This window comes from Aspergillus novofumigatus (assembly GCF_002847465.1).
Source record: "Aspergillus novofumigatus IBT 16806 chromosome Unknown P174scaffold_9, whole genome shotgun sequence".
Lineage (NCBI taxonomy): Eukaryota > Fungi > Ascomycota > Eurotiomycetes > Eurotiales > Aspergillaceae > Aspergillus > Aspergillus novofumigatus.
The window spans coordinates 611,430-627,662 of record NW_020194282.1 but is presented as its reverse complement, the minus strand read 5'-3'; the positions used below and the strand labels follow the sequence as shown (position 1 = coordinate 627,662).

The window sequence follows — 16,233 nt, the reverse complement described above, 5'->3', positions numbered from 1 at the left end:
ACGAATTTTTGATCCTTGAGGGCCCAAGGCACTTCCAGTTTCATGCAAGGCGCAAAGATTACAATGTTTATCCATGCTTTAACATATATGCAAGCCATATAACGCCGCCATAATCAAGATATTCCTCAACCCAACCGTTTCCCATTACTTATTGTTCATTTGATCGATGGTGATCTGACAACAAGGTATGTTAGTCCTGACGCGATGCTAACAGGGCCTTCATGATACAGATAGGAGCCAGGATATAGCTTTTCGTTGGTCTCCGGTGTTCTGAGGATTGGTATTATATATCCAGGCCTGGCACCAATTCTCCAATGGAAATTGGGGTCATGATTTTCCATGCTTTGTAGCCGTAGTGCTGTTAATTTGTTAGCTGAGCCCAAGGTCATTCAGCGTATCCTTGTCTCTAACTTCAAGGATTTAAGAAGCGGGGTGAAGATAAGGCAGCGAGGGCGCTACCAATGAATCAAAAAGAATAGGTGATCTGACATACAACAGCCGGGATTCACTGGTGGTCACCCACCCAACTACTAACCAGCCGGCGTGTGGCTTAAGTAAGGCTGAGCAGACGGGAAGCCCTGTTTTCCACACCCTATGGTCGTATGTGCTAGATTTCACTGAGAGAGGATATATGTATGCTAAAGTAGACCTTTGACCTTTGATAGGCCTTCATACTTCATTGTCTCAGCTTTGTTGTTGGCTGACCACATACAGCGGGAACAGTGTGACTAGGAGGTCATCGTAAGCAGGTAATTGCTGTGTTAATGCCAGTTGGTGCCTTGATAGTTTATCGTTATCGCCGAGCACTGACACCTCTTCCGCCCGGCAGAAAAAAAGTGACCATCCAAAAAAGATTCGGATCAAGAAGAGGTAGAACATAGCAGACCTCACTCGCAGAACACCATCATATAACCTCGCTTCTCATATTTAGAGGCTTACTGGCTCACATTTAAGATGAGGGCCAAACGCTCCAAGAAGTATCGCAAGCTGATGCATCAATATGAGATGGCATTTGGCTTCCGCGAACCATATCAAGTCTTAGGTATTACACCTTTGCAAAAACTCATGGCTGCGTTGAAATGGTCTTCAATGCTAACATTTGGACCTGTCCAGTCGACTCGAATTTTCTTCGCGCTGTCCATTCGTTTAAGATGGAACTGATTCCTGCACTTGAGCGTACACTTCAAGGACAAGTCAAACCTTGTATGTCTTCGATCCAGAGTCTCACCACGTGTGGACAATGGACCAGACGAGCTAACATAACAATTAATAGTATTGACGAAATGCTCTCTGGCGGCCATTATGGCATCTCAACCTATCAACCCGAAGACCAACAATCCTTACCGCCCAACACATCTCCCTCCACCCACGATCCTCCCATTGCGACACTGCTCGCACAACGAAAACTCAACGCCCATTGACGAAGTGGAATGCTTGCTTTCATTACTGTCACCTTCTAAAGAAGTCAAGCGGAATAAAGAGCACTATACTCTCGCGACTGCAGACCCACCTGCCCCCGCCAAGGCCGACTCTGGCGATGGAAAGAAGAGAAAGCGAGGGGATGATGAGGGACGGGATGCGCTGCGACGGGCGCAGAAGTTGCGTATCGGGGCACGGTCAATCCCCGGTGTACCGATTGTTTACGTGAAACGGTCCGTCATGATTCTCGAGCCAATGAGCACGCCATCCGAAGAAGTACGAGACGGAGTTGAAAACAGCAAGTTCCGGGCGGGGTTGAATGATGAAGCAGTGTTAGGCAAGAGAAATCGGACCGAGGACGGCGAGGAGAAGAAGAAGAAGAAGCGAGGGCCGAAGAAGCCCAAGGGGCCTAATCCCTTGAGTGTGAAGAAATCGAAGAAGAAAACGGCAGAAACGGCCGGTGGGCCGAAACAAGAGAATCAGAAGGAACAGAAATCAGACGAGGCGCCGGACAGGACAAACGATGACGGTGAATCAAGCGCACCCAAGCCAAAGAGAAGACGGCGCCACCATAAGAGTTCCAGAGGGGATGGAAATGATGACCACATCGGTGAACCCTCAAATGGGGCAGAGGCCGCAACGGCTCCGAGCGAATAATTGTCCCTCGTTGAGCTTGAGGTAGATCTATATTCATTGGTAAGGCGTTTGGTTGGCTAATGCACTTAAAAGTACCGTCCTCAAGCTATGTATATTCTGAATTTAGACAATCTGATATCCGTCAATCTCATTGACATGTAGACATGACTCGTCCACGCTATATATACAGACATGTAGTGTTACACTGAGTAGAATGAGTGACACCACTCAGAAGATGAGAAGAGAGAACAAGACCATAAACGCCGCCTAGCACCAAACCAAGACAACAACTCCATCATGCAAAACAACCCCATCCACCTTCTCAATCGTCGACTTCCAAACTCGTCAGCAACGCAGTTATTGCTGCTTCGACTCCCCATTGAGCGAAACACCCTGCTCGAGAGCCCTCTCCTCAGCCCAGATCTTCTCGATCCGCTTCCGGTTATCCCGAGCCTGGTCCCGATTCTTCTTTGCGCGCTGATACCGCTCCGCGGCGAGGCACTTGTTGACGTCACGCTTGATGTCGTTGCAATTGCCCAGGGCTTTGTGAAGGAATCCGCGAGCGTGACATTCGTCGAGAGCGGTCATGATCTCTTCGCAGTCTGTTGATACCCCGTTAGTTTAATTGTCATTTTTCAGGACAGTGGGTTGACGTACTGGCATTGTAGGGGTGTGTAGGTGGGAATGCATTTTGTGTAAATACGTGTAGCTTGAGTAGAAGCGCGATTGATCGCGACGGTCAACGTAATTACTTCAACAAAACAGTTTTGCACCTGTCCTCGAGTAGTAACTACTAAGAGAGTCTCGGCCTTTGAGAAATATCCGAAGGCGATGCCGAGCGGTGAGAGTCGGAGAGGGGATTCTGCCGGGCGGGGAGGATAGTCGACCACAAAAAAAGTGAAAGCGAGAGAAAAAGTCTGGTAAGTGCATCTATCGTTGGGTAGAAAGCAACATAGCGTTTTGGGGTAAGGCTTTTCAATTATTGATTTGAAGTTGTGGTCTACGGTCAGCTACTACGAGGGTTTTTGTCTGGACGTACCTCTGGCCTTACACTTGACCTGCTCAGCAGTGGCTGCGTATACCAAACACCACGGAAAATAAAATTTACTGAGGGAAACACTTCACGATGTCTTCTATGATTACTACGACCGCTTGGGTGCGGCGGGGAGTCGCTGCCCAATTTCCCACCAAATATGAGATTGACGAGGAGGAGATGAACCGGATATCCAAGCTCGCTCGGATGCAGCTCGAAGAAGCCCAAGGCGAACTGGACGCTGCCAGGGAAGGAAAGGACCAGGACGGCGAGACGATGGAGGACGATCAGAAGGAGGAAGCCCCAGACGCAATGGAGGACGATTCCGAAGAAAAGAAGGGCAAGACAAGTTTCAATGAGTAGGTGCTAATCTTGAGTGTCGCGATCTTCATATAGACAAAGCTAACACTGCATCTCGCTTTGTTTAGTGATGATGATTTGAAAGAATACGACCTTGATCACTACGACAGCGATGAGGTCGACGACGATGGAGAGAAGATTACCATGTTCGGAAACGTCAAGTCGCTGGCGTACCACCAGCCCAACGAGGAAGATCCATACCTTGTGATGCCAGAAGAAGAAGAGGACGAAGAGAGAGAGGAGTTGCAGATCCTTCCCACCGACAACTTGCTCCTTGCAGGTAAGGTCGAGGATGAGGTGGCCCATCTTGAAGTCTACGTCTACGAGGACCGGGAGGCGAACCTTTACGTGCACCACGACATTATGCTGCCCGCCATCCCTCTGTGCGTTGAATGGCTGGATTTCCCTGTTGGCGCAAACACGGGCGACCGGACTACTGGCAATTTCGTGGCTGTAGGAACCATGGAGCCAGACATTGAGGTCTGGGATCTGGATATTGTCGATTGCATGTACCCTAACGCCATCCTGGGTCAGGGCGGTGCGGAGCTCGAGGGAGACATGAAGAAGGCCAAAAAGTCCAAGAAGAAGACCAAGGCGAATGATGAATTCCACGTCGACTCCGTCCTCGCCTTGGCTGCAAACCGTCAACACCGCAATCTGCTTGCATCTGCCTCCGCTGATCGTACCGTGAAACTCTGGGACCTCAACACCACCAAGTGCGCCAAATCTTACACACATCATACGGACAAGGTGTGCTCGCTGGACTGGCACCCTAAGGAAGCCACCGTTCTGCTCACCGGGAGTTACGACCGTACCGTGGTGGCGGCAGACATGAGAGCTCCCGACGCGAAAGCACGGTGGGGAGTGGATGCCGACGTCGAGAATGTACGCTGGGATATTCACGACCCGAACTTCTTCTATGTCACCACAGATGCCGGTATGGTCTACCGCTACGATGTGCGAAACATCCCTGCAACGCCAAAGGAATCAAAACCGGTCTGGACCCTGCAGGCGCACGACACCTCGGTGTCATCCTTTGACATCAACCCTGCCATTCCTGGCTTCCTCGTGACCGGGTCAACGGATAAGCAAGTCAAGCTATGGAACGTCGAGAACGACCGGCCTAGCATGGTCGTCTCGCGTAAGATGGACGTTGGTAAGGTGTTTTCGACCACCTTCGCTCCCGACAACGAGGTTGGCTTCCGGTTGGCGGTAGCTGGCAGCAAGGGAACCGTCCAGATCTGGGACACCTCAACCAACGGAGCCGTTCGTAGAGCTTTCGTGTCGCGCATGCCCGCCCTTGAAGGGGAGGTCAAGGAGCGCACAATCGGACTGCCAGCCGACGATGATGAATCGGATGATGATGCCGCAGGGGAGGAGATCGGTGCTCAGCAAGGTGGAGATGGCTGGGAATCGATGGACGAGGACTAGAGGGTATGACAGAGATGGGAAATGCTATTTCGGAAGACAAAAGTTATATTATGGGGATTCGAGCATGGAATGATTTGCTTTTCTTATGTTGATACACCTCACACATTTGTTATTATAGCATATTCAAGATACCCGGTCGAATACATTGGCCGATATGATTGTGACTCTGAAGCAAGCTACAGTTCTCGCAATACTTTCATAAGACAGGCTCGGGTTTAGGGCACCCATCCAGAAGCATTTTATACATCATTATCGGTTATGCTTGTCTGGCCAAAAATCCAGAATCCTAACATCTCATATCCTCGATGGTCTAACGGTCATGATTTCCGCTTGTCACTCAATAGAGAACGAGCGCGGGAGACCAGGGTTCGACTCCCTGTCGGGGAGAATCTTTTTCTTTTCCCTTCCGTTCCAAACGCTTGTATCATGCACGGTTGGTTTTTCTTTTTTCAATCTTCATCCTCTTTCGCTCAATGTCTGGCTGGCTTCGCTCGAGAAGCTATGCCTTAGACCGATCTGGCCGTGATCCGTTTAGTGTACTATCTCAATGTATCACGGCTTAACAATCCGGCCACGGCCAGTTCTACCGTTCCCGAGATATATATTTCGGATCTTCTATAAGCAACCCTGTTGAAGAATGTGACATCCTCGACACCTGGACAGTTATATCAAGCATAAGTGCTTCCTGGTCTTAACCCTTTCCTGCTGTAAGAGGCGAAGTTCTTCGTCTGGCACTGTCCGGGCCTCATTGTACACTTCCCTCTACCCCGTCGTTGCCCTTTGTTGAGCGACCTTCCGTCCATAGCAAAACACGATCTGGACTCCTCTTTCGATAACTGTGCCATGCATTGGCAAGATACTGTCAGCGGTGCTCATGGCCTCATGCAATATATATCTACTACTAGCAGCCTGCACAGCACAAGACATCCAATTCAGCCCTGTACGCATATGAGCGCAATGAGATGTCGACCTAGGACTGGGGAACCCGTTGTCGTTGCTGTTGCTTTTCTAGGGGTATGGCTTGTCACGTCATATTCGACTTCCATCTGATACAGGAGAAGCGAAGTGCGCTATGAGATCATGGCTCGAAGCTCCTCGGCTCGACGATCTCATACACCATGGGGAAGGTCTCCGCCTCGAATCTTGACTACCTCAAGCACTCCATGTAGGAGAAGATATCCTTATATATTCAGGGCACATTCAGATAACCGTTAGGCAGTTACATAGTGGCAGAATCACGGAGTTCGACAACATACATGGGACTTAGCTGAATGTGAAAATTGACTGTCAAGAGCACCCAGTTCTTAGCATGTCGCTCAGTTACATCTCTTAAATAGCCCCATGAAAAAAGGAAACGACAACATTGAGATGTAGAATAGATCCCTTGACGTGTCCAATATATACCAAAACAGAGACGAAAAAACATCTCCCCGACAGGGAGTCGAACCCTGGTCTCCCGCGCTCGTTCTCTATTGAGTGACAAGCGGAAATCATGACCGTTAGACCATCGAGGATATTTATTGAGCAGATTTCGAATCTTTGAATCTATAAATTTTATCTCAATTTACCAAGAGGACATGGTGCTTCCGGCAGACCTTAAACGAGCAAGCAGCGCAACTGCGATACTGTTGAACATTTCCGAGCCAAAGACTCGATGAAACCATTGCTTGTATATCAAAACAGTATTGTATCATGGCTAGATGGATTGTTCAGCCCAGCGTGTCAACGACATTCGAGCATATCATTATTACAATTTGCAATGATATATTCAGAAAGGACCCAAAAAGACCAACAAAACAGACAGACAGATGTGACGTTAAAATATGATACAGTTAAGGGACTTATCCACAATGCAATTTCGTCAAACGCGAAGGTATTCGACTGTTGAGGTATCACAAATCTATCATTCATTTCATTAAGGGTATCAAAGCTCAAAGCACTGCAATAGCATCCGGGGGCATTAGAGAGGAATATATGAGACCTCGAACCGTGGGAAAGGACGGCGAATTGGAGTTCGGTGAGTCGACCAAAGGTGCATCCATTCTCTCAAGTGGATAATGATGGGCATTTGAACGATTTCCGGGTATCGAATATGCCTAATCGTGATGAAGATGGAACCAAGTTGGCTGTCGGACCCAAGTCCAGGCTGTGGACAGTTGATACAGGATACTTTCCATGGGACGACCTCCTTGGAGAGGCTCAAAGCCACAATCGTGACCGGAAGGCGGGATTGGGGGCAGGTAGCTGAATGTTGAAAGAATCTCCGAACGCGGTTGTCTCAACGCCCTCTCTTCTTACAGGCACCGACAACGACGCTAATGTCATCCATCTTCCCTAGGTTATTGTCAATAACATGAAGCGTGGCAGTAGGGCTAAGGAAACCTACCCCTTCGATGGCCAAGCCCTCCTCGATAGCCTTCTCCATATATGGGCTCTCTGCAAATGGATCCTGAGCGATAGCCAGCGCAGCTTTCAGCAGCTCTCTAGCAACGAATACCATACGTTCATCTGCCAGGTGGGCCGGGGGTGCCCAGTCGATATCCTTCTCCTCGAAATGTCCTTCGTCCCATTTCTTGAGGCTGTCGAGCGTGATCGTCAAGACCTCATGTTCCCAAAGGTTATCGAGGACTCCGTCAGACACAGCCAGCACGAGGTCATCCTCCTCAAGCTGAACTTCAGAAAGCACTGCATCCTTCCGTGGAGTATCCACACTATTTGTACCTAGTTGCATAGGACAGTCGAACCAGTGCCATTGTTCGGTGGTTCGAAACAGGACCTTTTCCTCACTCGGACGTATAACAAGCACTTTGCAATCTCCCAAGTTGGTCACGTAGAGTAAAGGCTTTGCATTTTCTGCATTGTCACCAGTGAAGTGTAAAAGCGCAGTCACCGTCGTTGTGGTGCCCAGCCATTCATTCGGTGATGTCGTCGCGCGAATCGTCTCCTCGTAGGCTCGTTGCAGGTACTCGACCGGATCTAGTTTTGAGGTTTTATCGACTTCTCGTTCGGCCTCCAGGGCCCAGAAATGAAGCAATAATCGAGACCAAAGCCTGGTATGATCGAGGACGATGTTAGCGATGAAATCTCAAGTGACAGATAGGAGGCTGATGTCCTGCACTTACGCAGCATGGCCCCGTTCTTTGGTAGCCCACGCCCCCACGCCATCATTTACCCCGATGAAATTGTCTGCAACGAGCACTGCATCGTCACCATTGTTCAGGCCGCGGACCAGTTCACCCCCGACGGATAATCTCTTATCCTGACTCTGGTAGTGGGTGGTCAAGGGGTCGGAGAAGGAGGACGACGGCGGAGACAGGAAGGGTGGGGGAAACGGGCGCGAGGGCCGTTTGGCGCAGAGAGCGTAGCCTGTCTGGAAGCAGAATGGAGACTTTGAATGTGGATAACGATCGGGAACCGGGGTAGTGATGCCGTAGGAAGGCCAGACGGCGGCTCGATACTGCCGCACAGGCGTTCTGGGTCGGATTAGCCTCCTAGAGCTTGTTGTACGCGCTGCGGTCCACTGTGGGCTGCGTATCATCAATAATATCGTGGTAACTGTATCCTGAGTCACCATGCCCGCGTGAAATAAGATGTGCACTCTCTCAGCGCACTGAGATTGCCTCGCGGTTGGGGGGGAAGTGCTTCCTCTCTTTTTCCTTTATCTCTAGTCCAAAATCATGGTGAGATTAGAGTTGGTAAGGCGGACGGAGATGGCTGGCTCACTATGGCTTGAGCGCAGCCAAACACCCACCAGAGACAATGATTACAGTAATATGTAGCAGAGCTTGCTCCGAGAGCCAGTCATCGCTGGGTTGATTGCATGGATTTCATTATTTGACCAATACGATAGATACATCACTATCGCCTCCGATTTGCCCCTTGAGGCCCACAGTCACCCATCCCTGCAAGTGACCATCGTGGTCAAGAGGAAAAACAAAGGAAAAAAAAAAAGGGGAAGCAGAAAGAACGACGTGCCAGCTCAACCGGAGTTGGCATGTTAACTCTGGATTTTCAGACGAGTCGACTGCCCGTGGCAGCGGTCTGTCGCTGCTTGCCCACCACTTCTTCGAACAGCTGCATGGCGCGGTGCAGCTCCGCGACGAGCTCATAGTGAGCAACTTCGCGACTGACCATCGCCAGCCCTTCAAAGAAGGCTCTGGCCAGACTGCCGCACCTGGGGCCGAAGTCCTGCTCGCCAGCACCCTCATGGCGCTTGGCCAGCACGATGCGCAGGATACGCTCAGAGCAAGGGCAGGGCAGCACGACATCCATTGTGCACTCTGTCGCGCAACTGCAAGATGAACGGCAAATGCACTTCTTCTCTTTGACGAAATCAAGAAGGCGGCGTCTGCCATCGTCACGTCTGATGTCTCCGACGCTCCTGCCCTCGAGCTTCGCCAGGGTCGCCTGACGGTTGTCAAGGACGTTCTCGCGCTGCCAAATTTCTGGCTGAATTGAGTCGCGGTCCATAAAAGGAAGTTCAATCGCTGGAAAGTCATCAGTAGCCGTCACCTTTGGCATGATAGTCAGGTACTTCTCCGACATCACGGTGATAGTTTCGACGCCTGGCATCTGATACAGGTAAACGAGGCCTCTCCACTTCAGAACGAACGGATGAGTCTCGTCGGAGACAATCTTCAAGGTGGACGTACGATAACCGATAAGATCGTGCGCAGAGAAGCCGGTGATGGCAAGCTTGTCGGTAGCATGGCGAATGATCGAGTCCTGGTGCTGTTTAACAAGGTCGTAATCAAGGCCACTGCAAATTTCCGGGGCGTCCAGGACGTCCTTGAATGCTATGAATATGTCGCGGAGATGACTAGTTTCAGGAAGGGTGAACGTTTCCTTAATGAGCATGCGGCGCAGGTTAAGGTCGAAGTGACCACAGAGCTCAACGTTGGCAATCTCCATAACCAGTCTCGCATACAGAGCATAATAAAGCTTTTCGGTGACCTCGATGAGTTCAAGAAGAGAATCTGTATTCGCAACCGCTTCTGCATTCTTGAGGCGAGCCAGAATACCACCAGGAGCGTCGTCTAACTGTGGAGGAGGGAAAATGACGATCAGTTTTCTGTACTGGTCTACAAAGTTCACTGGAAGGTCTCAGGGCTCTTCCTACTTACCTCTACGCCATACATGCTGAGTGCCCAAGCGAGAATTTTGGCAATGGTGTAAACCTTGGAGAAGATGCCGATGACACTGCCAGATTTCTCTGCAGCCGTACCGCCGGAAGGATTCTCGACAAGCTGGTCACGGGCAGCGAAAGAGCGCCATTCAGATGAGCCTATGGTATAAGGAAGAGTGGGGATCTCGATGGGTGGCATCTGCTGACTCTCTGTTAGTTTATTTTCTCTCGCTCTGTTTGACAAACTGCCTGCTAAGGATGTCGCGTCCACTCACAGCTGAAGCGTAAGAAGCTTCGGTACTGTCTGAACCACGCATGTAAGAGACTTTGACAGTGCTATAAGTACGCATGTCGTAAACTTCGGCACTGTCCGAAGCACGCATCGTTGGAGGCTCGAATTTTCTGTTTTTCTCTTCGAGCATCTCTTGAGAGTACTTGTAGAAGCCGTCCTTGTGTTCGCCGATTTCGAAATCGTCATCCAAAGCAGGTTGTTTACCCTTCGCCTCGGATGAGCCTCTGCGAAACACCTTCTGCAAGGCAGACTGCCAGGAGTGAGAGCTGGAGCTTGATCTACGCATGGTTGGTAGAGAGCACTGCGTTGTTAATGAAATTGCGGGTCATCAGTCAAGCCGCGTGGTTAAGCACTGAGAAAAGTGCGGCTGGTATGTGATGAGGACTGGGCATGGAAGGTGAGTGGTGTTGATGTGTTGAGTGATGTGCTTTGCTTCTAGTCAGTAAATGTTGTCCCTGAGCACCTGGTGCATAAGTCCCACTTCACTGTGAAAGACATGGCTGAGTGTCTATACTATCGTCAGAGATGATCATAGAAAGCTTTCTCACATCAGACACCCTTAAGAAGCCACTCATTAAGTTACTGAGCATAAACAGTCATGATATTGCTTCACAGCACAGCGGAGGAATTGATATGTGAGAACACTACTGACCAGTAAGTCTTGCATAGCTACTTCTATCCAGAAAACCTGCAAGATATATAGCTAGCATCAGTATAATTACTCTTCCAGTAGTGATAAGGAGACTATAAGACTACAGGAATAGACAGGGCTGTCATCAACTATTCATGGTTGCCACCTTGGATAAAATAGACAGGACCATACTGTGATTCATGAGGCAGAGAAAGATGAACGATGCACAGAAGAGTATCATAGTCTATTAACAACAGAGGATGGTTTCATATAAGGTCTATGAAAGAAGAGGATCAACTTCAATAGCTGAATTCTGTGTAACAAAGGCATATGGCAGAATAACTTCTGCAATCTTCCAGATGGCTTTGTTAGCCCTGTCGACATACTCCGACGATATGCACGCGCACTCTCTGAAAGAAAGAGACTGGAGGGAAGAATCATTAGCATGGCCAGAATTGCGAGAAGAAGGGCCAACTTCGGGCCAACGTCTGGAAAGGGTGTGGCCTCGAGAGAGAAACTTACTTGTAGGTTTGACAGATTTCTGACCCATTCAAGGCCCTCGTCAGACGGGCTGTCTGGCAACTGCTTGCCTTTTTGCTCATCTATTGGATGGCTAAGTAAACCGTGGCAATTCTCCAGCCAGAGAACTTCGAGCTTCGCACCAGGTGCCAGTCTCGGCCTTTCTATCACTGCACCGTTTTTATCCTTTTGAAGGCCCCAAGCCAATCCAAAAACTCCGGCTGGGCACCACGGCAGGTCCTCAACTTCAAGACTCTCAGCCTAGGATTCTTCGTCACAAGCATCGCCAACTGCCATGGTGTGATGCCTGATCGTTCCAATATCAGAGTCTCAAGGCCGGTGAGCCCTATGTTCTTGGGGTTCCCTATGCCTGCTAGTAGGTTCCAGGCAGTGCTACCCGGCGCAGGATAATACCAAGCGGTTGGCCTCATCGGCCCGTCGCGGATATGTGGATGCTCGAAACGCAGTGCAAGATAGCGCAGCGCGTTTCTACATCTGGTTCCGAGCGCTTTTGCCCCGTCGACATCAAGATCGTAGGCCATGAACTCAAGCTTGACCAACGAAGGCCCGTATCGATCCACCAGTCGTGCGAGAACTTTGTTCTGTGCTTGTACCGTCTGCTCCTGAGCGTCTTGTGGGCTTATGTCCCGTTTTCTTTGCAGTTTGCATTTAGCATGTGGCTTTCCGTCGAATCCTTGTTGTGCATAGATGCCTGGTTGGATCACGGAAATTGTATAGTCACTCCTGGAACCATCATTCTCACGCGACGAAGAAAGTTGATCGGGGGTAGCCCAGCCTGCCTGAAGTAGAGAGATCATGGAATGGACTCGCTTTTCAAACACTCCGACTCGAAGACGCCTCAGGCAAAGGGCGTGAGACGTGAAATTCGCGCGAGATGTTTCTCCAAAGGCAAGGAGAGACTCAAAAGGTAGGTACGCCAGGATGGAGAGAAGTACCTCCAATGGCAGGAAACTGATCTTGTCCGACATATTGAACCAGAGTATTCTCGAGCCCGTTGACGAACACGCTCACGATCCGTGAAGTTGTCACTGTTCCAACTTTACCAGGTTTCGTTGTTTGTTCCTTCAGCAGCGAGCAATGTAAACGCAACGCCTAGAAGCACCGAATAATTGCTCCGAGAGATGTTGGTTAGACGTAAAGACGAAGAGCATCTAAGGCAATTGCCTATGTAAACAATGGTAAGTTCAGCGTACGGCGGATGAACAACCTGAGGACTTCAACAATAAGTCGTCCCACAAAATGATAATGCCTCGACCATAAAGAAAATAAACAGAAACGTCTGCGACTTTATTAGAGGGCTTACCTGGAGGAAACCTGATCGTGGCGCCAGACACAGTATGGTGGAAGTTAAGCCAGTGGAGGCCTTGGTAAAGATCCAGTGCTTCTACCTTTGGCGTATAATCATGGCACAGATGATGGTAGCTGGTGAGGGATTTCAATGACCTGAGTGAGAAAAATTTGGGAACTCATTCAATATCGTAAGCGACCAAAAGGTGAACCTCCAAGCTGTATCGATGTGCACTGCTCCTGTTTCTTGCAACGCAACTACAGCGAAAACTTCCCAGCCTTCTAACTCAACCACTCCTTTCCTTTATCTGCAGTAATATGGTTCTCCTGCCTTGTTCTCCTCCATCAATATCCAATCCTGATGATATACGGTATTCTCTGAGGAATCCTCGACTTTGAGGTGGTCCAGGAATGTGCCAAATAAGCCAAAGAATGATGACAGACTGTATAAGGCAATAACGGAACAATGTGCATTAGGCGAGGCAACCAAGGCCATGCAAATTGGCTTCAGTCTTGATAGACGCTTTGAATCTCAGATTTGGAACTCTCTCTCGCTTATTTATGGGATTATGTGGCATAACTGGCGGCACACCATGATTGCTCTTCAACTAGCTGCGTATTTTTTCACATGAAAAGGGACGTATAGCTGCAGAAAGCGGAGAACAAAGCAGGCAATGGACCACGATGCTCTTGTATGCCTGTCTAGCTCAACACTGCACGCGCTGGTTGGACTTGGGCTAATCGTGTGGGTGATTATTGACCCCTTGCGACAAGTTATCGAAGAGAATGCAAGAGCAAACAACAACCCTCAACTTGGCCGAATAAAAATGAGTGTAAGCACCTGAATCCATATTTATTCTGGATTCCTTCTTTTTCTAAAACAAATCCCCGAGACATGGTTCTATGATTTTGAATCTGACCACGAAGTCTAAAGCCCAAGTAGGGCAGGCCATTTGCTGCGCAGAACTGCGGCACAGCGATCAAGACTCTCAGTCCTGACACGCTAACTGGAATTGTGGTTAGAGTTACTAGGAAGGCGACAAAGAACACACAAGTGTGGTCAGCTTTCTCCAATGAACGGGTCTCTCAGTATTGGCTGTGGCTTGTGACAGATATCTGAATCATGCATCAGCGCTTTTGTGTTCTTCCGACAGTGACCGACACAGATCTGATCATCTGCTCCACGGGCATACCAATGATACCAAGGCACCAGATTAAACTGCATGCCCGGTGCGACTCCGACCCAGGCTGTCGGTTCCATATACCCAATCGAAACATTAGCATGCTGCGGCTTGCTCGGCGACGCGACCAAGGGGACGTTACGGGTCATTGGTGGGATATTCATAGCGCCCAGATCAAATGATTACGGCTGTCAGGGTGCCGCTCTCTAGACTACTGCCTGACGTTTGCTAGTCCGCTGGTCGCAAATCACAATTGAGTAACTTGGCAGTGAATCAGGCATCTGCTAGTTGGACCTGCAAGTCCGTCGCTTTTTCTCGGTGGTATTCGATGGAGCAGCTTGGTATCTTCGCGGCTGAACAATTCCGCCCTGCCACTGCCATTCTCTCAGGGATACTCCCTGCAATAAGAACGTTGTCACACGTGTTGGCTGTGATTCGAGAGGCGCACATCTACCTAAGGAAGCAAGGACGACAGAGACCAACAAGTAGCATGGGTCCAAAAAAAGATCCACAAATCTCAATAGAGAAGCCAAGACAGCGGTGAAGTCTGTAGATACGAAGAACCCAGGATGATGATCAGTCTCTATTATTGCCAAGTAGATATCCACCTCGTGCAGATTGACAGATGCAGCTGCAAAGGAGGAAAAAGCAATTGCACCTGAAACCCCGGCAAGAATGCTATCAGATCTTTTGAGACACGTCAAATCCTCAGACACCCCCTTGCCTCTTGCTGAAACGGCCAAATAATCGTACGATAAGGGTGCTCTGTGTAACGAGTGAAATTGTATGTGCACTTTGCTTGTTCAGCTTCAAATGCTTCGTACTACCTTCGAGCCGTAATATACAACAAGAAACACGATTGACCGCTCTATCCATGAACCCTGAACGTACGACCGCTGGCCGTCTTCCGCTCCCGCTCCTCGTTTTCAGGTCGAGCTCTGTTGAGGACTGTGATTGTTAGCAACGAATTAGGCCGCCGTATCCATTGCGACTCACCTTGGAGGAAGTCTGCTGTCCTCTTACGCATTCTAGTGTGGATATATGCCTATACAGAGTCAGTGCATTGGAGAAGGGAAACAATGGCATCATGGAAGCCTACCTTGGACGCCTTGATGTGGTAATGGAAATAGTCACGGAAGGTTTGGATGTGAGAGATATTTTCGTAGCGTCGTTGAGGAGTCAGGTGTCGAGGAAAAAGGACTATGGGTTGTCAATAAAGGCTCGCAACATAGGCAACGAGATTTGCTCACCGAAAGTGACATAACTCATTTTACCGTCCCCAGCTGTCTGCAGACCAGGGACCCCCTGAAGCTCCAGCGGAGGGTCGCTGCGGAAGAGCACTTGGGGCGCATTCTGCAACGTCACCACTCGTCTTCTCGCGTCGACAAACTCCTGTAAGAACACCTTGCCAAAGATACGATCCGTCTCTTCGCGGAAAACAGTGCTAAAGATCACTGTGACCCGGTCATGACTGGCCTTGATGTAGATCGCTTCCTCTTCCCGGTAATGAATTGCCATCAACTCCCCACCTTCCTTGATTCCCTGGGGTGCGGACTCCGACGTGTACCTGGATGCCTCCTCTGACAACTTCGCGAATTCGTCGAATGCCCTTTCGAACGGAGCAGCCATGGCGTTACGCTTCAGCAACGCAAGCCGCATGATAAGCTCGTCCCGAGCTTCCTGCTCTGCGGGCAGGTTCTCCAAGTCAATCTGTACCGAGAAGTCATAGCCAGGCTCTGGTGTGACGATGTAAGGACCATATTCTCTTTCCAGTACCTCCTGGGCACCGTATTGAACCAGCTCTTTGAAGCATTTCACGTGGATGGAGATAAGGATCTTGGTCTTCGATTCTGGCGTCGACAGGTGGAACGTCACTCCGTCAAAGTCAGAGACAACTTGGTCAATTGAAACCGGCGCACCTCTATCGCAACAAGCGGAAAAGTCAACAGTTAGCTGATGTCGTAAAGGATGGGACCTGCGTATACCAAAGGAGGCGGGGAAGGGGACAGCTATACCCGGAGAACCGCTCCGTCAGCAGGTTCTGAATGAGAACGTTCTGATAATCAAGCAAAAGCATGACGACAGGCCGTGTACCACAGCTCAATTAATTTCGATAGCAAGGATAGTATCTGTCAGGCACCTGTAAATAGTCAACCAAGTTGATGAGTCGGGTCGATTGGGTGCCTGGGGGGGGTGTGAAATGACGGCAGGCGGTGGGGATTTGTCCGGGGTGGTCGCTCTCGCCGCCCGTAGTTTTTTTCTGGCGCATTTTGGCCTATCGATAGCAGTCAGTCTCGG

The 16,233-nt window shown here is 49.7% G+C and overlaps 7 protein-coding genes and 2 non-coding genes across 9 annotated transcripts; 3 read left to right on the top strand and 6 right to left on the bottom strand.

The window, feature by feature from the left end:
* Positions 1-677: 677 nt before the first annotated feature.
* P174DRAFT_413755 (rRNA-binding ribosome biosynthesis protein UTP23) lies at positions 678-2,209 on the top strand. Its single transcript, XM_024824365.1, has 4 exons — positions 678-749; positions 830-1,042; positions 1,114-1,203; positions 1,274-2,209. Exons 2-4 carry the CDS (start codon positions 955-957, stop codon positions 2,074-2,076), a joined length of 981 nt encoding a protein of 326 aa, XP_024678316.1. The 5' UTR covers positions 678-749; positions 830-954; the 3' UTR covers positions 2,077-2,209.
* A 14-nt stretch (positions 2,210-2,223) lies between these two features.
* P174DRAFT_413751 (COX assembly mitochondrial protein) lies at positions 2,224-2,745 on the bottom strand (the record flags this gene model as incomplete). Its single annotated transcript, XM_024824364.1, has 2 exons — positions 2,224-2,657; positions 2,709-2,745. 2 exons carry the CDS (start codon positions 2,743-2,745, stop codon positions 2,413-2,415), a joined length of 282 nt encoding a protein of 93 aa, XP_024678315.1. The 3' UTR covers positions 2,224-2,412.
* Positions 2,746-2,987: 242 nt separating this feature from the next.
* Positions 2,988-5,042, top strand: P174DRAFT_515755 (rRNA-processing protein PWP1). The gene is made up of 2 exons (XM_024832219.1): positions 2,988-3,447; positions 3,517-5,042. The coding sequence occupies exons 1-2, from the start codon at positions 3,182-3,184 to the stop codon at positions 4,877-4,879; spliced, it is 1,629 nt and encodes a 542-aa protein (XP_024678314.1). The 5' UTR covers positions 2,988-3,181; the 3' UTR covers positions 4,880-5,042.
* A 136-nt stretch (positions 5,043-5,178) lies between these two features.
* Positions 5,179-5,266, top strand: P174DRAFT_t166. Its single transcript has one exon. It is a non-coding gene; the product is annotated as a tRNA-Asp (tRNA).
* A 1,039-nt stretch (positions 5,267-6,305) lies between these two features.
* P174DRAFT_t165 lies at positions 6,306-6,393 on the bottom strand. Its single transcript has one exon. It is a non-coding gene; the product is annotated as a tRNA-Asp (tRNA).
* Positions 6,394-7,142: 749 nt separating this feature from the next.
* Positions 7,143-8,671, bottom strand: P174DRAFT_304977 (uncharacterized protein). The gene is made up of 3 exons (XM_024821633.1): positions 8,002-8,671; positions 7,262-7,929; positions 7,143-7,213 (listed from the first exon to the last, which is right to left on the bottom strand). Exons 1-3 carry the CDS (start codon positions 8,451-8,453, stop codon positions 7,158-7,160), a joined length of 1,176 nt encoding a protein of 391 aa, XP_024678313.1. The 5' UTR covers positions 8,454-8,671; the 3' UTR covers positions 7,143-7,157.
* A 219-nt stretch (positions 8,672-8,890) lies between these two features.
* Positions 8,891-10,886, bottom strand: P174DRAFT_454726 (uncharacterized protein; the record flags this gene model as incomplete). The annotated part of the gene is made up of 3 exons (XM_024829259.1): positions 10,280-10,886; positions 10,003-10,206; positions 8,891-9,919 (listed from the first exon to the last, which is right to left on the bottom strand). Exons 1-3 carry the CDS (start codon positions 10,580-10,582, stop codon positions 8,891-8,893), a joined length of 1,536 nt encoding a protein of 511 aa, XP_024678312.1. The 5' UTR covers positions 10,583-10,886.
* Positions 10,887-11,542: 656 nt separating this feature from the next.
* P174DRAFT_304954 (F-box protein) lies at positions 11,543-12,816 on the bottom strand. Its single transcript, XM_024821632.1, has 2 exons — positions 12,771-12,816; positions 11,543-12,631 (listed from the first exon to the last, which is right to left on the bottom strand). The coding sequence occupies exon 2, from the start codon at positions 12,433-12,435 to the stop codon at positions 11,614-11,616; it is 822 nt and encodes a 273-aa protein (XP_024678311.1). The 5' UTR covers positions 12,436-12,631; positions 12,771-12,816; the 3' UTR covers positions 11,543-11,613.
* A 1,686-nt stretch (positions 12,817-14,502) lies between these two features.
* On the bottom strand, positions 14,503-16,080 carry P174DRAFT_445610 (actin-related protein 2/3 complex subunit 2). The gene is made up of 5 exons (XM_024828384.1): positions 15,951-16,080; positions 15,186-15,856; positions 15,035-15,135; positions 14,932-14,980; positions 14,503-14,883 (listed from the first exon to the last, which is right to left on the bottom strand). Exons 1-5 carry the CDS (start codon positions 16,010-16,012, stop codon positions 14,804-14,806), a joined length of 963 nt encoding a protein of 320 aa, XP_024678310.1. The 5' UTR covers positions 16,013-16,080; the 3' UTR covers positions 14,503-14,803.
* Between the last annotated feature and the right edge of the window lie 153 nt (positions 16,081-16,233).